A 19,031-nucleotide genomic window follows, 5' to 3' on the forward strand; every position below is an offset into this window, starting at 1 on the left:
AAAAATACCCCTACATAGTCGACATTAACAAGTATATTACAGGAGTGTAAATCAAGAAGGCCAAAAGATGACTCAATGTGATCATTTTTCGTACCTTTGTTCAATAATTAATAATAATGGTGAGATTGAGGATGTGACCCAAAGAATTAGAGCAGGAGGAGCAAAATTGAGGAGTGCATCTAGACTATTATGTGATAGGCGAATACCACTTAGATTCAAGGAAAATTCTATATAAAACAGTTGTAAGGCCAGCTATGTTGTATGGAGCAAAGTGTTGTGTTGGGCAGTCAAGAAACACTATGCCAAAAAAAAATGAGTGGCAGAAATGCAAATAATAAGATGGATGAGTGGGAAAACTACAAAGAATAGGATTAGAAATGAAGTTATCCATAAGAACCTAATAGTAGCTCCAATAGGTGATAAAATGAGAGAGTAGACTACGATGGTTTGGGCACGTACATAAAAGACAACCAATTGTGCCACTTAGAAAAAGTGATTTGTTACATATTGAAGAGGCTAAAAGAGCTTGAGGTCGACCAAAGAGAACATGGGTAGAAGTAGTACCAAATGATTTAGCACTACTAATGTAACAGTTGATAGGGTGTTGAATAGAATGGATTCACAAAACAGGATTCATGTAGTCGACCCCATATAGTTGGCACAAGGCATGGATGATGATGATGATATAAAATATAATAATTATATTTTGAAATCTATACTATCATTAAAAGTACAAATGAGAGTGTGGAACTTTTCTTGACTAAAATGCTCATATTTGTGTGTTTAGTCCATCTCTAATTATGATGGTTGAAAATACAATTTCAATTATTGTTTTATCACCCCATTTAATCCCCTCTCATTAAGTCTTATATTTAAGGTATTAACTCTCATTCTCTCTTATTAAATCTTATATTTAAGTTATTTTTTCACTCATAAATGCTATTAATAGATCTATGTCCAATACTTTTTAACAATATAAACCCATGCATTTTAAAATTAACTCAAAAACAAAACCACTCTTTATCAAAGTGATGACTAAGCAATTCAACCATCCGAATCAAATTGGTCAACCCATGAAGTCATAGTCAGATAATAAAATTTTTTGACAGAAATAAATATAGAAAATTACAAAAATGTAAAAAAAAGTACACTTTTATGATATTTTTATTAATCAAATTAAAAAAAAAATAAGTATAACAAACAAGAATTATTTTTATTAATGATGAAAATGAAATACATAATCTAAAACACCAAAACTGAAATTATTTTCCTATTCAATGGAGATCAATAGTTCAACTTTTAGGTCAAATGCGTCAACCTTTAATGTCATAATTAAATAATAAATAATTAAAAAACTATAAAAAACAACAATGAAAAAAACATAAAGTTTACAAAAAACATTTGGGCACATGTATAATATCGTACGTTTATCATATTAAACAAAAAAAATGTGACATCAAAATTATTTGTACACAGAAATAAAAAAAAAAAATTTGAAAAAATTTAACACATCTATAATTCTATATTTACACTACTATTAAAAATATGAATAAGATTGTGGAACTTTCTTTTGACTAAAATACCCTTTTTTAATTTATCTCTATTTAAAATGTAATTTGAACTACTACTTTTCACCTCCTTCAATTCCCTTCTTTAAATCTTAACATTTTTTTTGATAAATGAACAAGAAAAGATACACTAAGAAGATAAAACATTACGAAAGGAAGAGTCCAGATGGCATGTAGGCCTATCAATGATACTCGAAACTTTGCAACCCAATATGAGGTGTTACGTAATTGGATTTGGATTTTGCAATATGAACAAAAAAATAATAAAAAAATAAAATGAATTTTATAGAAAATTCTGGATACATTATTACTATCATTATCATCATCTAGAATTGCCACGTACAAAGCACGTGCACACTTACTAGTGTTTAAAAATATTAATAACAATAAAGAAATATGATACCAAATGTGATTAAAACCATAGGTAAATGGAAATGTAGAAGTAATAAAAAATAAATAAAATCATAAGTTATATTTATAAATTTAAAATATAAAATAATACAAATTATTTTAGAAAATAAAAACACATATTAGAAAACATATTTTAAATTGTTTGAAATATATTTCAAAATAGATTATAAAATAACAACATATTTATAATATTTCAAATGAAAAAAATGAAGTTAAAAAATAAGAGAAAGAAGAATTAGGGCTCAAATAGAGACATTGTTTAAATTGAACAAATGTTGTCATTGTCAGAATAGTGAGAGGAGATGATCGTCATTTGGACCTATGAAAAACATTTCTAAATGATTCAGATACATTTTAGGAGGTAAGAGGTTTCTTTAGAGATGACACCAAACGACCAAAAAACTCTAAAAAGTGAATTTTCAAGAGGTCAGGTGTTGGTTCAATGTTATAAAACGCTCCTAGGTAAAATTTAATACGAAAAAAAAAAAAAACATTTTTATAGGAACCAACAACTTCGATTAAAATTAAAATTAATGATAGATGGACTTCCCTACCGGATATACAAAGTTTGTTTACTTCTTTTGTTAAGCGCCCATAGAAGAGGGGCCAAATACTTTAGAGGTATACTAGAGCAGTTGTTTGCTGGACAATTTGGGAAGAAAGGAACTTGAGTATTTTTTTCTGAAAAAGGGATAAGTAGAGAAGCTCTAATTGAAGTTATTTCCATGAAAGTGTTGCAGTGGGTAAAATCTTTAGAGCTGTTTGAAGGCATATCTACAGATGCACTACTTGGAAATTGGAAAAAAAAGGTGGTTGATTCAGCTCCTAAAGTCCTGCTAAGGATATTTTCAGGCCTCTTTCGTCCCCACCAGTGGAAGGTTTCATTAAGCTGAATTTTGATAGAAGTAGCGAGGGTAATCTGGGTCCTTCAGGTATTGGAGGTGTATTCAGAAATGAAGAAAGAAAATTTGGTACATTATTCTTTGGGCCAATAGGTAAATGTGATTCACTCAGAGCAGAGATTATGGCTGTCTAGGAAGGAGTACAAAGGGCAAAGGAGCTAAATATTAGAAGGATAGTTGTTGAGGGTGACTCCAAGCTAGTAATTAATTGGATGCAACAAGAGGAAAATGGTTCTGGAGTTATATTAATGAAAAAAGAAGATTTATATGGCTGACACAGAATATGGAAGTGAGACTTCAATGTGTAAAGCGAAGTGCAAACTCCTTTGTTGATGTACTTGCTAAAGAAGGAAGGGTGGGAAAGGGTACCTTGTTTTGGGCTCTATTGCAAGTTGGTTTTTGGTGCCCTGTTCTTTGTTTCTTGTTGTACCCAGTGTTTTAAAAGCACAAGGTGCAAAAAAGGCGCAAGGGTCAATTTGTGCCTGAGGCCCAAGGCGCAAAAATACAAAAAAAATGCTAAAAAATACAAAAAATTCAAAAAAAAACTAAAATAAATATTAAACATAATATTAATAAAAAATATAAACTTAAATTTTAAAATAATGTTTTAGAAAACCTATTATCTAAAATTAAAATACATAAACATAAGATGTAAAGCATATTCAAATGAGAATTTAAAAATAAAATCAAACATATAAAACATTTTCAAGCATGTAAAACCTCTAATCTCTTTTTTCACTCAATTGCATTACTTCAAGTAGCTAATGTAATGTAAAACATATTACGTTCCTGATTTTACGAGCCTCCTTTGTGCCATGCCCCTCGAGGCAAGCCCAAACAAGTCCACATTAGGTCTTAAATTCCTACTCTTCACACAAAAAAACGATGATTTTCGTTTTAATTACTTTTTAAGAAGATGTTTTATTAGGATGAATGAATGAACAACATTACCAAATTGGGGGTTCAAAAAAAGCAAAAAAGCGTCAAATTTTCAAAAGGTGCACGCCTGGGCTGAGGCGTGTCAGGCGCACACCTAGGCCCACCAAGCGTGCGCCTTTTGAAAGGGCTGTGCCTAGGACCTAGGCGAGGTGCATACCCTGAAATGCGCCTCGCCTGTGCACCTAGGCACGCCTGAGGCACGCCTTTTAAATCACTGGTTGTACCTTTTTCTTCTTAATCATCTAATGAATTGGTTCAGATATCGATTAAAAAATAACATAAAATTAATGATTGGTACACAGGTTCTAGCCTTGGACTTAGGGAACATGAACCCCAACAAGAACAAATACGAAAAGTAACATTCATCTTGTACATCATTTATGTCAAATAAATGAGGGGATAAAAAATGGAAACTACATCATTTACATAGAAGTGCCCCTCAAGAATCCATGGAGTGTCAGTATACATGCTTCAAACATAGATATCATATGTCATTCATTTATAAGTCCATGCAACACTGCTTCGTCCAATGTGTCTGTGAATATTACAATGAATAAATGCTTAAGATTGCGAGCAAACTACTCACCTTTGATATGTTTGAATCGCATTTTCCTGACATGATTTTTGAAACAATAGCAGCTTCAACCTACCAGAGATATTACATGATATTCTTAGCATGTAGTTGTTACCTAAACAACTTTGATGACCTTCAAAGAACATGTTGAACTGTTACAGACCCAGCAAAAACAAGATCAATTGACTTCATTTTATATAAAGAGTACCAGATTGCCCATGGTTGCCTAAAGTTCCTTCTTCCTTACTTTCTATTTTGTCATTTTTTTAATTTTTATGGAAAACAACTCGTTTACGCATATCAAAGTAATTTAGATATAAATCTAACAAAAAGAAAAAGAGACCTCAGAAAACTTAATTCTTTGTTTTTTGGTTCTCCTTTGATGAGTAACATATGGAGACAGACTCATGCAAGAAGAGGAGAAATAAAAAAAAAAAAAGTAAAGAGGAGAATTTTTTTTCAAATTGGGGTCCACAACCCCATGGACAGCCTAGGGTTTAGAATTTCACTCCTTCACAAATGGGAAAATTTGTTGGAAGTTGGAAACCCCTATGTAAAAAATATTAAAGTGGCATACAACTTCCACCAGAGGGAATACTAAGAAAATGAAATATCATCTCTTTCAGTTAAATTGTTTTTCTAGAAATTGAACTCGACACAGGCAGAAGAATTCCCATATCAAACATCTGGCTGAAAGTAGTACCCTCGAACAAGGTTTAAATTTCAACACAATATGCCCGATACAGGGCGATCACATCGTATCTATGAAGGCTCGATAAAGGATACGATGGGAAATAGGTGGTACCGTCTTTTTCCACCATATCGTCTTTCTCCCAAAACAAGAATTTTTTCAACCCCAAACGACTCTAAAACTCAAAACCTCATTCCTAGAGTGATATATCTGCAAAACACACGCACGCACACACAAGAAATAAGTGTGAATCATCAAGGTTGAAAATTTCTCAAGTTTTAGAAAATATTGCAAAAATAGAAGTTTTTTCAATTTTTCTCATAACATTTTATGATTTCTTTTTTTTTTTTTGCCTAAATGCTTGAAAATGTTTAAATCTATGTTGATCTACATTTCTTGTATTAAAAACCACCGCTTCTTTAGTGTTATGAGTAGATCTATGGAAATTTTATAAATAAATTTCAGAAAAAAAATATAAGATAACAAAAAATAGAAAATGTATTTTTTATCTGCTATAAAGACTTAATATGTTTTAGATCTATGGAATTTCTTGTACAATATTTTTTGTAATTTTTGGAATTAAGTAATAAATCTTGATTATTTATAGTTTCTTGTAATTTTCCCATAAAGACAATGTATGTTATAGACAGTGTTTAGAAAACCAGACCAGTCAAACCGGTCGAACCGTGACCCAGGGTCCTAACTGGTTTGATCACACCCCAATAACCAGACTTGCTCAAAACCCGCTGAAAATCGGCTAGCCAACTAGTTTAACCAAAAACCCGGTGAACCGGTCCCTGTTTCATGAAACCGCTTGGGTCCATACATAAGTGAAATTTTAAAATGTTGTTAACAAGATTTGAACGCAAGACCCTCTTATTTTCATAGATTACTTAATTACCACTAATCCACCTCTTTACTTATACTAATTAATGACTATTTATTGTACATATTACATTATTATGCATGTATTTTAAAGAAAATGTAAGTTAAAAGGCTTGAACCCTAGTCAATTTGTTTTAAAAATTAAGTAGCTTACCATCCATCCACCATATTTAAGCACATTAAAAATTGTAAAATACATTATATATAGTATTTATATGACCCATAGTATATATATACATTATATATATATATATAATATACATATATATATATATATATATTTATATGTATATGCCATGTCATCACAGTTCGACCCCAGTTGAACCTCTGACCCGTGAACCTCTCCCTTCTCTGGTTCTATGCCCGATCTAGTTCTCTGAACATTGGTTGTAGATCTATGAATGATCTTTCACATCCATAGAGCAATTGAAATTTCCTTTTCAATAATTATTTTTCATTTTTTATATTTTAAAATTAAAAATAATGAATTATATTTTTATGATCTAATCATAAGGGTTGAATATATTATAAATCTATGAATGATCTATCGTATCCACAGAGTAATTAAATTTCTTCATTACTAATTATTTTGTGAATATATTGTACAATGTTTGTTTATTTTTAATTTTTATATTTTTGGAATTAAAAAAAAAAAGATAGTAATTATTTAACTAAGAAATAATTATTATTTATATTTTCACTTAGAAGTTGCACCAATGCATGCTTTATGGTTGGATAGGATTGTTGGACATGGACTTTTCCCATCCCTTAAAACTAAAGAATTATAATTTATAAATTATAGTTAAGCACAGGATGTTTTAATGGAAAATATAATTAACTAAGATGTATTTCTTCATAAAACCCATTAAAATATATTAATTTAATGCATGTATACCTCATTGAGGCCTTAGATTTAATGTTATTGGTGTACTTTTATGATTTATTGAAGTATTTATAATGTTTCCATGTGTATCTTAATTTTTCTCCGATACACGTATATCGAAGGCATATCCCAATATGTCTCTTAAAATTTCCTTTCTAAGACACTTGGTGTTTCCAATACTTTGAACCTTGCCCTCAAAGGTCACCTTTCTATTGTGGACTGCTACACTATATCTGTCTCATCTCATCTACCTCAGATTCTAGATCTTCAATTCTTCATTGAAACCAGCCCAAGATCCATGGGTGTAATAATTGTAGAACAATTCAATGAGGAGATCCGCCTTAGATATGATGGCAACTCAGAAATCTGGTGCCCTTGGGGTTAAGTGGCATCATAACTAGTAGGAAAGGCAACATGATTTGGGCTTAAGGAATCTAGAAAGCCTACCTCAAATCTGAATGAAGGGAATTCCATGTAACAAGATGGAATGAGACTAGACCTCTCCTTTGGGCATGTGAACATGTAACAAGATGGGTTCCTGTACAATTATATACAAGAGCTAATAGTCTTGCTAAATGGGAGGTCATTCAAGGAAATTTAAGAAGCATCATTGCTAGAGGAACTTGCGCATACTATATTACTATATGCTTGCACAGATTGCAATGGACTCTTCTTTTTTCTGTTCTGGTGTCCATTTTGCACATCATCTTTTTTGTTAATCCACTTCCTCAAATTTTGTTTGTCTTTGATGAAAGTGTGTCAGCTTAGTCTAAATAAATAAAGCCTTGTCCCAACTATACAGGGTTGGTTCTTGGTTGCATGAATCTTATTCCACCATTCCACTCTAACAAGGGCTATATCTTGTATAAAATTGTGAGTACACTCACTCCTCAGTATTTAAGCCCCTTTGTTGTAATATTTCCAAATATGAAGCATGATATGATATGGAGAAATTATGGAACTTCTTTGACTATCATGGATCATCTAAATGGAATATGTCAAAAGTATGAATGAGTTTGTGCTACTTTTCTTCTTGACTAAAATAACCTATTTTTGAATTTGGTCCCTCTCTAATTGTGAGGACTGAAAATGTAATTTTTTTTCATTTCATTCAATCCCCTCTCTTTAAGTTTTATATTTAAGGTATTAACTCCCATTCTCTATCATTAAATCCTATATTTAAGGTATTTTTCTTACCAATAAATTCTACTAATTTGATCTCTACCAATACTCTTAACAATAATAAAGCCCATATCTCTTAAAACCAACCCAAAAACAAAACCATTATTCCGCCCAAGTGGACAGTATGCAACTCAACCATCCAGGTCAAATGGGTCAAGCTTGATAGTTAAATAATAATTTTTAAAACAGAAATATAAACAATAATTACAAAAAATATTGGACTCATTTCTAATATTTTATATTAATCACATTAAAGAAAAATAAGTGTGATAAACAATAATTATTTTTACCGATGATGGAATGAATTGTAAATTTTAGAATTATCAAAAAACTGAACTGTAAAATTTAAAATCAACTCAAAAATGAGGAAGGGGACTCAAAAGTAGTAATTTCATGGGCAACAAATAGCAGCCACACCCCATGGACGTTTAAACATGTGATTAGGGAAGTGGAGAAGATTGCAAAGGAGGTTGAGGCTGAATTTAAAATGGATCTGAAGAAGTGCAAATGGACTAGCTGATGGATTATCAAAACAGGGGGCATTGAGACAGCAATTATTTTGGGCTACACTGTAAAGAGGGGTGAATAGAGTGGTTAAAGGGGATCAACAGTCCAATCATCAAGTTGTATAAACTGCTTACAATCTGAATCTTAATAAAATACATATTTGCTGATCAAAAAAAATCAACTCAAAAATAAAAATATTTTCCTAGTTGATGGTGGGCCAATAGTTCAACCTTTTGGATGAAAGGTGTCAACCCTTCAAAATTAAATGATCAAAATTATAAAAAAAAAAAAAGATGAAAACACAAAATATAAAAAAATACAGAAATTTTGTAGAAAATATTTAAGTGTCTTATTATTATATATTCATCACATAAAATGAAAATAAGTGTGATGAATAACAATTATTTCTTATACGCAAATATAAAAAAAAATGTGGAATTTTTGGATACATATTATTACGATTATTCTTTTAGAGAATGGTAAAGTATTTCATTAAAGTAAAAACATATACATATTTTTTATATCATCGTCATCTAAAATTGCCCCATGCAAAGCATGGGCACATTTGCTAGTTATAAAAAATTAAAAATTAAAAAAAAAACTATAAACCATAGGAATTCTAGTGAACTTTGACACCTCAAAATCCATGGGACATCCTCCTCAACCTTCATCCATCCAGTCACCACCAGCAGAATTCCCCTCTACTTTCAACCTTTGAAGGCCCAAAGAGCACCTATCTCAAGATATAGAGAAAAGCTAATAGTTCTGCCCATTAATGGATCCCTGTATCCCATTGAATCTGGATATACTAAAACATTCTTTCTCTGCAATCTCCGACTGTGAAAGAACACTTTTCTAGTGAAAGAACAACCAAGTGAGAACTGATTGGCTCCACTCTCTCTTACATAGGAAACACAGCATGTGAAAAATGAGGAAAATAGAGAAATGATGTTTAGGTTTAGCCTTTCTAATTGATACTCAAGAACCCTCAACTGAGAGAGTTGGGAGGTAGTTTCTCAAATGAGCTAAAAGGACTAGAAGCCAAGCTACTAGCCAATCATTATGTAAGCTAGTGAATGATCTCGGTTGGGGAAACAGGTTGTAGAAGTAATATTATTTCATGATTTATGGATAAACAAATGCAGGAAAGCCACATTAAGTCAAGGTTCTAAAGTACTTTGTTAAACATAACAACATAACTAAGAGTGTAGTCGGGATAAGGACAAATAGAAATAGAATTATTGATCAAAAAAAAGTTAAGGACAAATAGAACTCACACTTTCATAATGACGATGGACAGAAGACGGAAAGAAATTTATAATGCTGCATAACAAATCAACTGCTCCTTCCTGTAAAAATAACCAAAGTGAATGAAAGATGAACTGAAAGAGCTTAAAATGATGGAAATATTATGTATTAGGCTATTATGAAGGCAAATGGATAAACAAAAAAATACGTAAAAAATGTTGACACTGTCCCTGTACAATGTCTAGGGTAAAAATAAATAAATAAACCTTCTAACTAAGATATCAAAAGAAAGGCATAAGATTTCCCCGACCTCAAAGGCCTTGAGTATAAGAAACATACACTAAGTAAGAAAGAGGGAGAGTAGGGGATAAGAGAGAAAACATGCAGACAAACCAATAAACCACATTTTAAAGTTGCCATGAATATTTAATTTGAACTTGCAAAAATATCTTCTTTCTACTGCATTCAAAAGTCTGGAGACTCCTTAGCAAATTCCTGGAAAAGGGGTACAACCATCTATTTGGCTTGAACCCCCCACCACCCCCAATGAGGTGGGTATCTCCCATTTCTACAAAATCCTGGTGTGTCATATGTGTTATTAATTAAAGTCTTTCCTATGTGACTGATGAGAAGAAGAGGATATATTCAACTAGATACTAACCCATACAGCACCTGAGCTATCATCAGTCAGCAACTTCAAAACTGGTTGAATAAGTTTTCCAGCATGAGATGTCACATCTTTCTTTATATTTGAAAATCCACTTAGCCTAATGTCAATAGTAAACCAAATGAAAAAAAAAAAAAAAAAGTTAAGATCTTATGACGTTTACAAACAACAATTCTCCAAGTAATGCAGTCAAACAGGAAAAAGAAGATGAATTTTGAAATTCCCACTGAGGGCAAGTACACTTTTAACTGTTAGTAACTTGATAATAGATAAATGAGTCATTTTACATTCTAAGGTGAATCCCCTGGCCCAAATTCACAAATGACCAGGCATTCTCATGCATGTGAAGCATTGCCTGGCATGTAGGCAGATGCAAAGGCCAGACATTTATAATTGTCACTACAGGTTTGTTACCAACTGCAAAACTAGATGTATGAGAGAGATCCACCGAGAAATTATGCTTCCACTCAAGGAACAAAGTCAAACCTTGTGAAAAGATCTGCCAAGGACGCACAAGAAGCAACCTTAACAAAATGAGAATCTGATGGAGGCTGCTTAAGACACAAGTATTCAAGTTTTAATCAAACAGATCATGATTAAGAAAATAAGCACTTAGAACAAATTTTATACATAAAAGATGAAAATTTTGCAAGAAACAGAAGGGAGGTTTTTTTTTTTGGGGGGGGGGGGGGGTATTCGAAGGGAGATTAAACGCATACAAGTAAATATTGCAGAAATTCTTGAAATGAGAAAAATTCCTAGACAAGCAAATAGTGATTGAAGAAACTAAATATGGAATTTGAGGGGTCTTAATATCTCATATAGTACATACTGAAACAATCGAGGTTCTTTGCCTAGCTAAAATCTTAGAATAGCATTCAGTAAATCATCTAAAGAAATGGCAAGTAGGTTCTTCATATGTAACAAGGAAAATACACTTATAGAATACATTTACTCGTTACTTTTCAAGTGGTATTTAACCCTTCAAATCTCTGTTCTCCTTATTCAGAGGGGGTTGATTCAACTCAAACAACACTAATTAAATCTTTGAAAGGTGGCCAAAAAGGAGGGTAGGGCCAAGATGTGTTGGAGTGTAATTCCATTTACAGTTGGTCAAGGGATAGATAGAAGTCATTCAGCTTTTCAAGATTCTTTCAAATCCCAAGGCTATTGTGCAAATCAATAACAAAAGGGCTAGTTCAACTCAAACAATATTGAAGAACTCTTTAATAGCTGACCTAGAAAGGAAGATAGTGACTTGGCCAAGATGTGTTGGAGCGTAATTCCATTAACAGTTAGCCAGAGGATAGAAAGAAAGAAATCATTTAGTATTTCAAGATTCTTTCCCATTCCGATGGTTATGTATGCACATCAGCTCAATGGTTTTAGACTGGATCTTGGTCATCAAAGCTTTTGAGAACCCAGATAGACTATCTCTTAGGAGATGGTCCTTGCAGTAAGTACAAAAGGATATATAAGAGAAAGGGGATAAAAAGGCAGAAATAAAATTCAGATAGTCAGATCCTTGATAGAAGTAGTAGTAATTTGAACACAGTGGAGAAAGGGGCCGAGGAGAAGAAGATGGAACCCTCTCTGCTCATCAAAAAGATGTAATGACAAGAGGGGAGGTGATGCAGGGGATAGAGAATGTTTTTTATAAGTGGTGATAGAGAATGAATTGGCAGAAGAAAAATCAGAAGGGGGGAGGAAGAAGAGAACGTGGTTATGGATCAAGTGAGAAAGAAACTGAAGTCCAAGTAAGCAAGATGTTAGGGTTATCTATATTAGGAAGGGAAGAATTTGCGAGAAAAATGTTCCAGGATTTGGAAAAGAAGCATCCCTTGAACGAATAAAGCTTTAAAGAGAGACCTGAATGGTGAAAATTATTAGGATTGTTGTTGATTTGGGGATCTTAAGGGGGCCTACTGGGTGAAGTATTTTGGGTTTTCTTAGTGAGTCTTGTTTGTGTTTGTAAAAGTGGGGAAGGAAAATTTTATATTAAAAGGGAGCTGGAGGGTCTTGGGTTTTGAAATTTTGTGGGTGATGTCTTGTCACCTTATTGTACTTTCTTCTTCTTTAATGAAATTTTTCTTTTTTTCTTATCAGAAAAATGAGAATTTTATTCAATTAAGAGAATTAAATACAGAATTACAGCAGTAAGTAAGCAAACATTGCACCAGAAATTGTTACACTAAGAGAATTAAATATAGAGAATCAACCATTCCATTTGCAGTTCTCCTGATCCATGTGAACGAGGCATTAAGTTCCCTCTTGCTATGCTTACCATCTCCCTTAACGGATGTCTATAGATCCAGGGAACATTACCACCTGAATTGGTCCAAGACATCACTATTTTTGAGTCCCCTTCTATCTCCAAGTTCTTAAGATCTGCTTGCTTGGCAACTTTTAACCAATGTAGCAGAGCCAGTAGTTCATCTTTTAAAGAATCACCTTCCCCTAAAGGTCTGAGTACATAGGCAATACTTTGCTTAAGGAATCTCTGATCACACCAAGGTTCAAAATTTCAACGCGTATCGGGCCGTATCAGACGATATGTATCGTATCAAGTGCTTCCCTATACACCTTATAGGGGGTGTTTCGGGGTTTAACCCGGTTCAGGGGTAGATAGGCCTTAAACCGACCCCTCTGAACCAGGTTTAAAAAAAATAAGGGAGTGAGCCCCAATACAGTACAATACACCCCTATCAACGTATTGAGCTGTATCAATATTTTGAACCATGGATCACACCACTAATGCCTGCCATAACTGGGTTTCCTATAGAGTTCCCTTCAAAGTTCAGCTTTGTTGGGACCTGGGGGCTTCCACTCCATCACCTTTCTTTCTTCTTGGGACCTGGGGTTTCCTATAGAGTGCCACTTCATTCCATGCTCTTACTATATCAGTAATTGAGAAATTTTGAAAGAGCTGGAGTGATTTTACCCAGGGTGCAACTTTTATTTTTCTTTTTTATTTATCACCAAAAAATTAGCCTTCAACTTAGTTTATAGGGCCCCACTTTCATGTTGGTGACTTGGTTCTAATGGAGCACAGTAGAGTTATCCATGGGAATAATGAATGAATTGAAGATGCATACTTGTGATACTCTAAAGAGAAGATGTAAGCTCTAGAAATCTCTCTGTACCCTTGCTCCAGCCTCCATGTGTCTAGCTAAAAAAGACAACAGGCAAATAATTCCGTCCATTCATTTTTCATTTGCCTCCTCAATCTTGAAGCATTCTATTGCTCAATATGGCATTTGATGAAACAGGGAACCACTTCTGAGAAAACTATTGACTTGCCTTGTAGTTGCCACACTGCCATTTTCAGCAAAAAGGGCAGGCTCATGTGAAGATGAATCATCTAAACTATATTATGAAATATTTGGGAGAGAATTTCTACAATTTTCTTCAACAGAAACATCTAAAGGAAGTCATTAACTTGATCACAATCAAAGCTATTTGCAAGCTAAAGATTGTGGAAATTTTCAGAAAGTGCTCAATAATCCAATTGTAAGAGATCGATGTCCATATGATTGATATGGAAACCCAATCCCCCGTCTTTTAAAGGTGTCTCACCTTAAGGAGGGGTTGAAGGTTATAACTGATGAGGCACTCTTCTACAGTTCTGCATAGCCTTTGGAGTAGTGAAGTCTATATAAATCTAGGGACTGTCTTTACCTGAAGAGCTCAGGTTGTCAGTACTCGAAATCTTTTGATGTTTAGAGTATAGCAGTGGAGGGCCGTTTCTTGATAGCAAGTGATGGATGGTCAGCTAGTAAAGGATGCAAACAGATCGGATCAGATTCGAATCAGGGTATATGTAAATCCAATCCGACACCGTTCATGGCAGATCCGATCGGATCTGATAGGCCTCAATCTGAATTCGAATCCTATCGGTAAGTCGGATCTTTGGATCTAATCCGATCCGACTTGTTTTCTTTCTTTCTTTTTTTTTTTTTTTTTGAAAGGTAAAGTAAATTTATTCAGACATAAAAGGAGAAAATACAACAAAACCCAGGCCAAAAAGACTGCCTGAGCACAAATCAGATTACAGACTCATCCAAGACTGAGAACAACAAATTATTTAATTATTAAAAGAAAATTAATATATACCAATTTAAATAAAGAAAAAACAAAAATACAAGTATTTTTTTATTATTTTCATCATACATATACATGTTTTTTATAAAAAATGAATAATATAACAAATTTATAAAAATGCAATATAAATAATATATTTATAAATAAATAAATAGCATATATATGCATTATATATATTTATATAAATAAATATATAACATATATCAGATCGGATCTTCTCGAATCGGATAGGGGTGATCCGAATCCGATCCAATTTCTGACCAGATCCTATTATCCAATCTGATCCGAATATCCGAACAAGGATGATCCGAATTTGACCAAATAGGATCAGATCTCGGCTCGGATCATGATCCAATCACCCCTAGCTACTGTGAGGTCCTGCACACCCTATTAGAGATGAAAATTTACTTTTATTTTGACAAGTAAAAGTAAGGATAACATCTCCTTCCAAAGAACACCCAAGACAGCCAACTACAATCTGGTGACCCACCAAGAGTGGAGTATCCAAAAAAAGCAATGTGATCAGGTCATAAACTTTCCAAAACAATCTTCCAGTACTTTTCGTTCCCTTTTCTATGAATAATTTATACTTTGTTACTCATCTCCAATTTGCAAATGATACCATTATCTTTGTGAAGGGAGAGACATCAGAAAAGTCAGGAAATTGAAAAATCTAATCAAGAAATTTGAAAAGGTGTCAAATCTGAAAATCAATTTGGACAAGAGTTGCATAGCAGGGATTAATATGGAGGGGATTGTCCTAAATAGGATAGCATAATGCTTAGAATGCCATATCACCCCTTGGCCTTTGACCTACCTAGGGCTTCCTCTAGGTGCAAACCCGAAGGAAAGCAATTTTTGCAACCCAGTTATAGAAAGATGTAAAAAGAGATTGGCGGCTTGGAAGAGAAGTTATATCTCTTTGGGAGGTAGGATCACTCTGATAAAATCAACTTTGGCTAACCTACCCATCTATTTCCTCTTTGTTTTTAGGATTCGACCAAGAGAAGAAAATAAATTAGAAAAAATTATGAGGGATTTCCTTTGGGAGCCGGGAGAGACTAGAAGGACCACTTAATAAACTATGAGATTGTGTGTAAAAGAAAGGAAGAAGGTGGTTTAAGTCTAGGGAATGTAAGGAAGAAGAATACAGCTCTGTTAGGGAAATGGTTATGGCGATGGCCTCCTGAGAGAGAAAATTTGTGGGTTCAGGTAGTGGCAAGCATACATGGTAGATTGAAGAATGGCTGGGACGCTAGTGCATCACGTTGAGCTACCTTGGCAACACCTTGGAAAGCAATCCATAGCCTCCTCCCTCAATTTCCAAGGTAAAATCAAGTATGATATTGGCTCAGGGAATTTAATTCGGTTCTAAGAAGACACTTGGTTTGGTGACCGGCCTTTAAAGGAGGTGTTTCCTTCTTTGTATTCTATTTCTTTGTATAAAAATAAGGTCATTTCAAATTTTCTTGTTCTTCCTTCTTTGCCTTTGAGTCTTAATTGGGATCTTGGATTTCAAAGGGGTTTGAGGGATGAGGAAGCAACTTGTCTATCAGAGCTTCTCCTTCTTATTAATAGTGTCTGCTTAGAGCTTCCTTGTCCAAATAGAAGAGTTTGGTTCCCAAGCTCTAAAGGCTCCTTTTCTTGTGCTTCCTTTTTTAAAGCTCTTTGTCAGTCCCCTTCCTCTCTGTCCTTTCCTTGAAAGAAGTGTGGTTTCAACTAATTACCCCTAAAATTTAGGCCTTCTATTGGGAAGTGGCTCTTGGGAAAATTAACACTCTGGATTATTTGCAAAAAAATAGGCATTTTCTGTGTATTCCCCGAATTGGTGCACTCTACGCAAATCTGATGGTGAATCTTGTTACCATTTACTAATTTCCTATTCATTTGCTACAGATATATGGGACTGGTTTTTCTCTTTGTTTGGGTGCAGGTGGAATATGCCAACGGAGATAAAAATGTTGTTTGACCCATCTACCTTTGCTTTACCGAAGAAGAGGGGAAGAATAATGTGGAGGTACACTAGAGCAGCAATGGTGTGGACCTTGTGGGAAGAGAGAAATGTCAAAATTTTCCAGAGAAAAAAAGGAGCAAACAACAAATTATGGAGTGTGTAATGACTATGGTTATACACAGGCTACAAACGTTTGGAACTATTCAAAAATTTCACATTTGATGATATTTAGAGGAATTGGCCTTTAGTGACTTCTAGCTTAGTGCAGAAGGTTAAGGCAAGGTTGGCTTGGACATCTCCCATTGAAGGATTTTTTAAACTGAACTTCGATGGGAGTAGTCAAGGCAACCCAGGCCCAGCCAGAATAGGAGGGGTCATCAAAGACAATGAAGGAAATTTAAGAGCACTCTTCTCAAGACCGAAGGGGAATGGAGACTCCTTAAAGGCAAAATACGCAGCCCTACAAGGCGTACAGATTGAAAGAGAGTTAGGATTGGAAAATTTGGTGATAGAAGGGGACTCCAAGGTGGTGGTGGGTTGCCCAGATTAAGTGATTTGAGCTTATAGAATTGAAATGAAGAAATTCAAATGGATAACTCAGCAGATGGATGTAAATATACAATGGGTGGGGAGGGAGGCAAATGCTTTTGCTGATTCCCTAGCTAAAAAAGGAGTAACCAGGGATCAGTTGTACTAGGCCCACTTGTAATTTTACGATGTTTCTGTATTAATGAGTGAGGCTGCATCTCGCACCTCATATTGGGATGCTTGTAACAGACTCTTTATCATTTGCTTCTAATGAAATCAATTGAATTTTTATCTATCAAAAAAAAATAATTTATACTTTATTAGTAATAAAGGATAAGGAAGTCGAGTTTAGGATTTTCATACTTTGTAGGAATTATTATGTATTCTTTTGCAACAGGTTGTGCCTACATTTCTTTCAAAAAAAGTCCAGCATTGACATTACTATGTAAACCAAAAAATTATGAACTTTCTTACTAATTGAAATCTCCAGATAATTAGATACCAAAAAATCCACTTAAAAAACATTTTAGTTTGATTCACATAACAACATGGTTTTGTCACACACAAATAAGACCATCTTCACTGCTAAAGATAAGTGGTCTATTACAGATTGAAGGGTCTATAAGAGATATGTGCAGGCCAAAAAGGGCATCCGGTTGAAGTGGCAAGAAACGATTAAGGGCCCATATTTTAACAATGGATATTGCACTAAACAGACAGGAATGGTGAAACTCGAACCCATTTAACTGGGACAATGCTTAGTTGAGTTGAGTTGCACACAACAATAACCTGAATATATTTGCAACAGAAATAAAGATAAAAGTTAATTTACAAAACCTGAATTTGTGCAAGAAGTTTCTGGAACCAAACAGAGTACGATGCCAGAAAACGATCAGAGCTGCACTCCTGACAAGTCAGGCCTAGCAAACAGATTCCTGCCCAACATTTATCTGGCTAGAGCACGAAAAATATATAGCTAAATAAACATATATTCAAGTGATTACTTAACCAATAACAGAAACACGGGCCTTTGGTGCGATACTACAAATATCAAAGTAAAAATAAACGTATGGGTAGTCTAAGATGTCTTTAGTGGTTACCATTTTACTTGAAACGAGCAGCAGAAGGCGCTCGATCCATGCATCAATGGAAGATTTCCAGTTCTCCATATGCTTTGGATCAACTGCTTCTCTGGAAGATTCAGATAGAAGCCCATGGTTTTTGACTGCTGAAACCACTATAGATAGCTCTGAAGGTTTAGAAAATGGGTGTTTCTCGTCGGGAACACGATCTCTTATAAGTGAACGAAGCAACCGAGGCTTCAACCTGATGTCGTACAAGTTCTGAAAATGCTCGAAGACCGCCATTCAGAACTTGAAGACTCCCAATTTACATACAAAACAGGAAAAATGACGAGAAAGTATCGGTTTTTCTGTTCGTTAAAAACCCTGAAAGCGGTACTGTGGTAGCCGTAGTAGGGTTTTAAAAACTGCTATTTGCAAGTCGACGGTTTAAAAGCGGGAAAAAAGAAATGTCAGAAAAGGTTTGAGCTGATATTGCGCTTGTATGTTGTATCATCCGTTATTCAGAATTTGGTGGGAACCCTAATCCACCCGTCGCTCAATTTGATCACCGCTCATATTTAATTAACATCAGTGGTATCATTATAATTCACCGATGTGGAAATAAATTGCTATTTCTTTATTTATGAGTTACATGCAATGCACAAAAAAATTATTTTATATGCTAATATTTTTAATCAAGCAATATTTATTTAAGTTGCGCTTTAACGAGAGTGTCCAATTCTTATTCTTTATATAAATTGATATTGTTTTTTACATCTTAATGCTATTTTTTTCGGTTTATAAAAAAGTGCAAATGCCTCCTTATAGGCCTTTACGTAACAAAGACATTGAAATACAAAATTAACTTATTATTGTGAATGCATTATCATACACAATTTAAAGTTTTAATTTTACCTTTTATTAATT

General features: G+C 34.0%; 1 protein-coding gene across 7 annotated transcripts in view; it reads right to left on the minus strand.

Annotated features, from left to right (window-relative positions):
* The window catches only part of LOC104586782 (uncharacterized), a 42,505-nt gene extending 23,850 nt beyond the window's left edge, over positions 1 to 18,655 (minus strand). For 4 of the 7 annotated variants that reach the window (XM_088904120.1, XM_010244130.3, XM_010244128.3 and 1 more), the window contains exons 1-6: positions 18,141 to 18,655; positions 17,878 to 17,994; positions 10,944 to 11,008; positions 10,452 to 10,557; positions 9,820 to 9,891; positions 4,407 to 4,466 (exon numbers count right to left, since the gene is read on the minus strand). In XM_088904120.1, the coding sequence (XP_088760246.1) occupies positions 4,407 to 4,466; positions 9,820 to 9,891; positions 10,452 to 10,557; positions 10,944 to 11,008; positions 17,878 to 17,994; positions 18,141 to 18,407 (687 nt within the window). In that variant the 5' untranslated portion in view covers positions 18,408 to 18,655. The remainder of the gene's footprint in view (positions 1 to 4,406; positions 4,467 to 9,819; positions 9,892 to 10,451; positions 10,558 to 10,943; positions 11,009 to 17,877; positions 17,995 to 18,140) is intronic. The other 3 variants (XM_088904121.1, XM_010244132.3, XM_010244131.3) reach the window with 1 other exon arrangement.
* Between the last annotated feature and the right edge of the window lie 376 nt (positions 18,656 to 19,031).

Source organism: Nelumbo nucifera, chromosome 4, assembly GCF_055504915.1.
Source record: "Nelumbo nucifera cultivar China Antique chromosome 4, China Antique-T2T, whole genome shotgun sequence".
Taxonomy (NCBI): domain Eukaryota; kingdom Viridiplantae; phylum Streptophyta; class Magnoliopsida; order Proteales; family Nelumbonaceae; genus Nelumbo; species Nelumbo nucifera.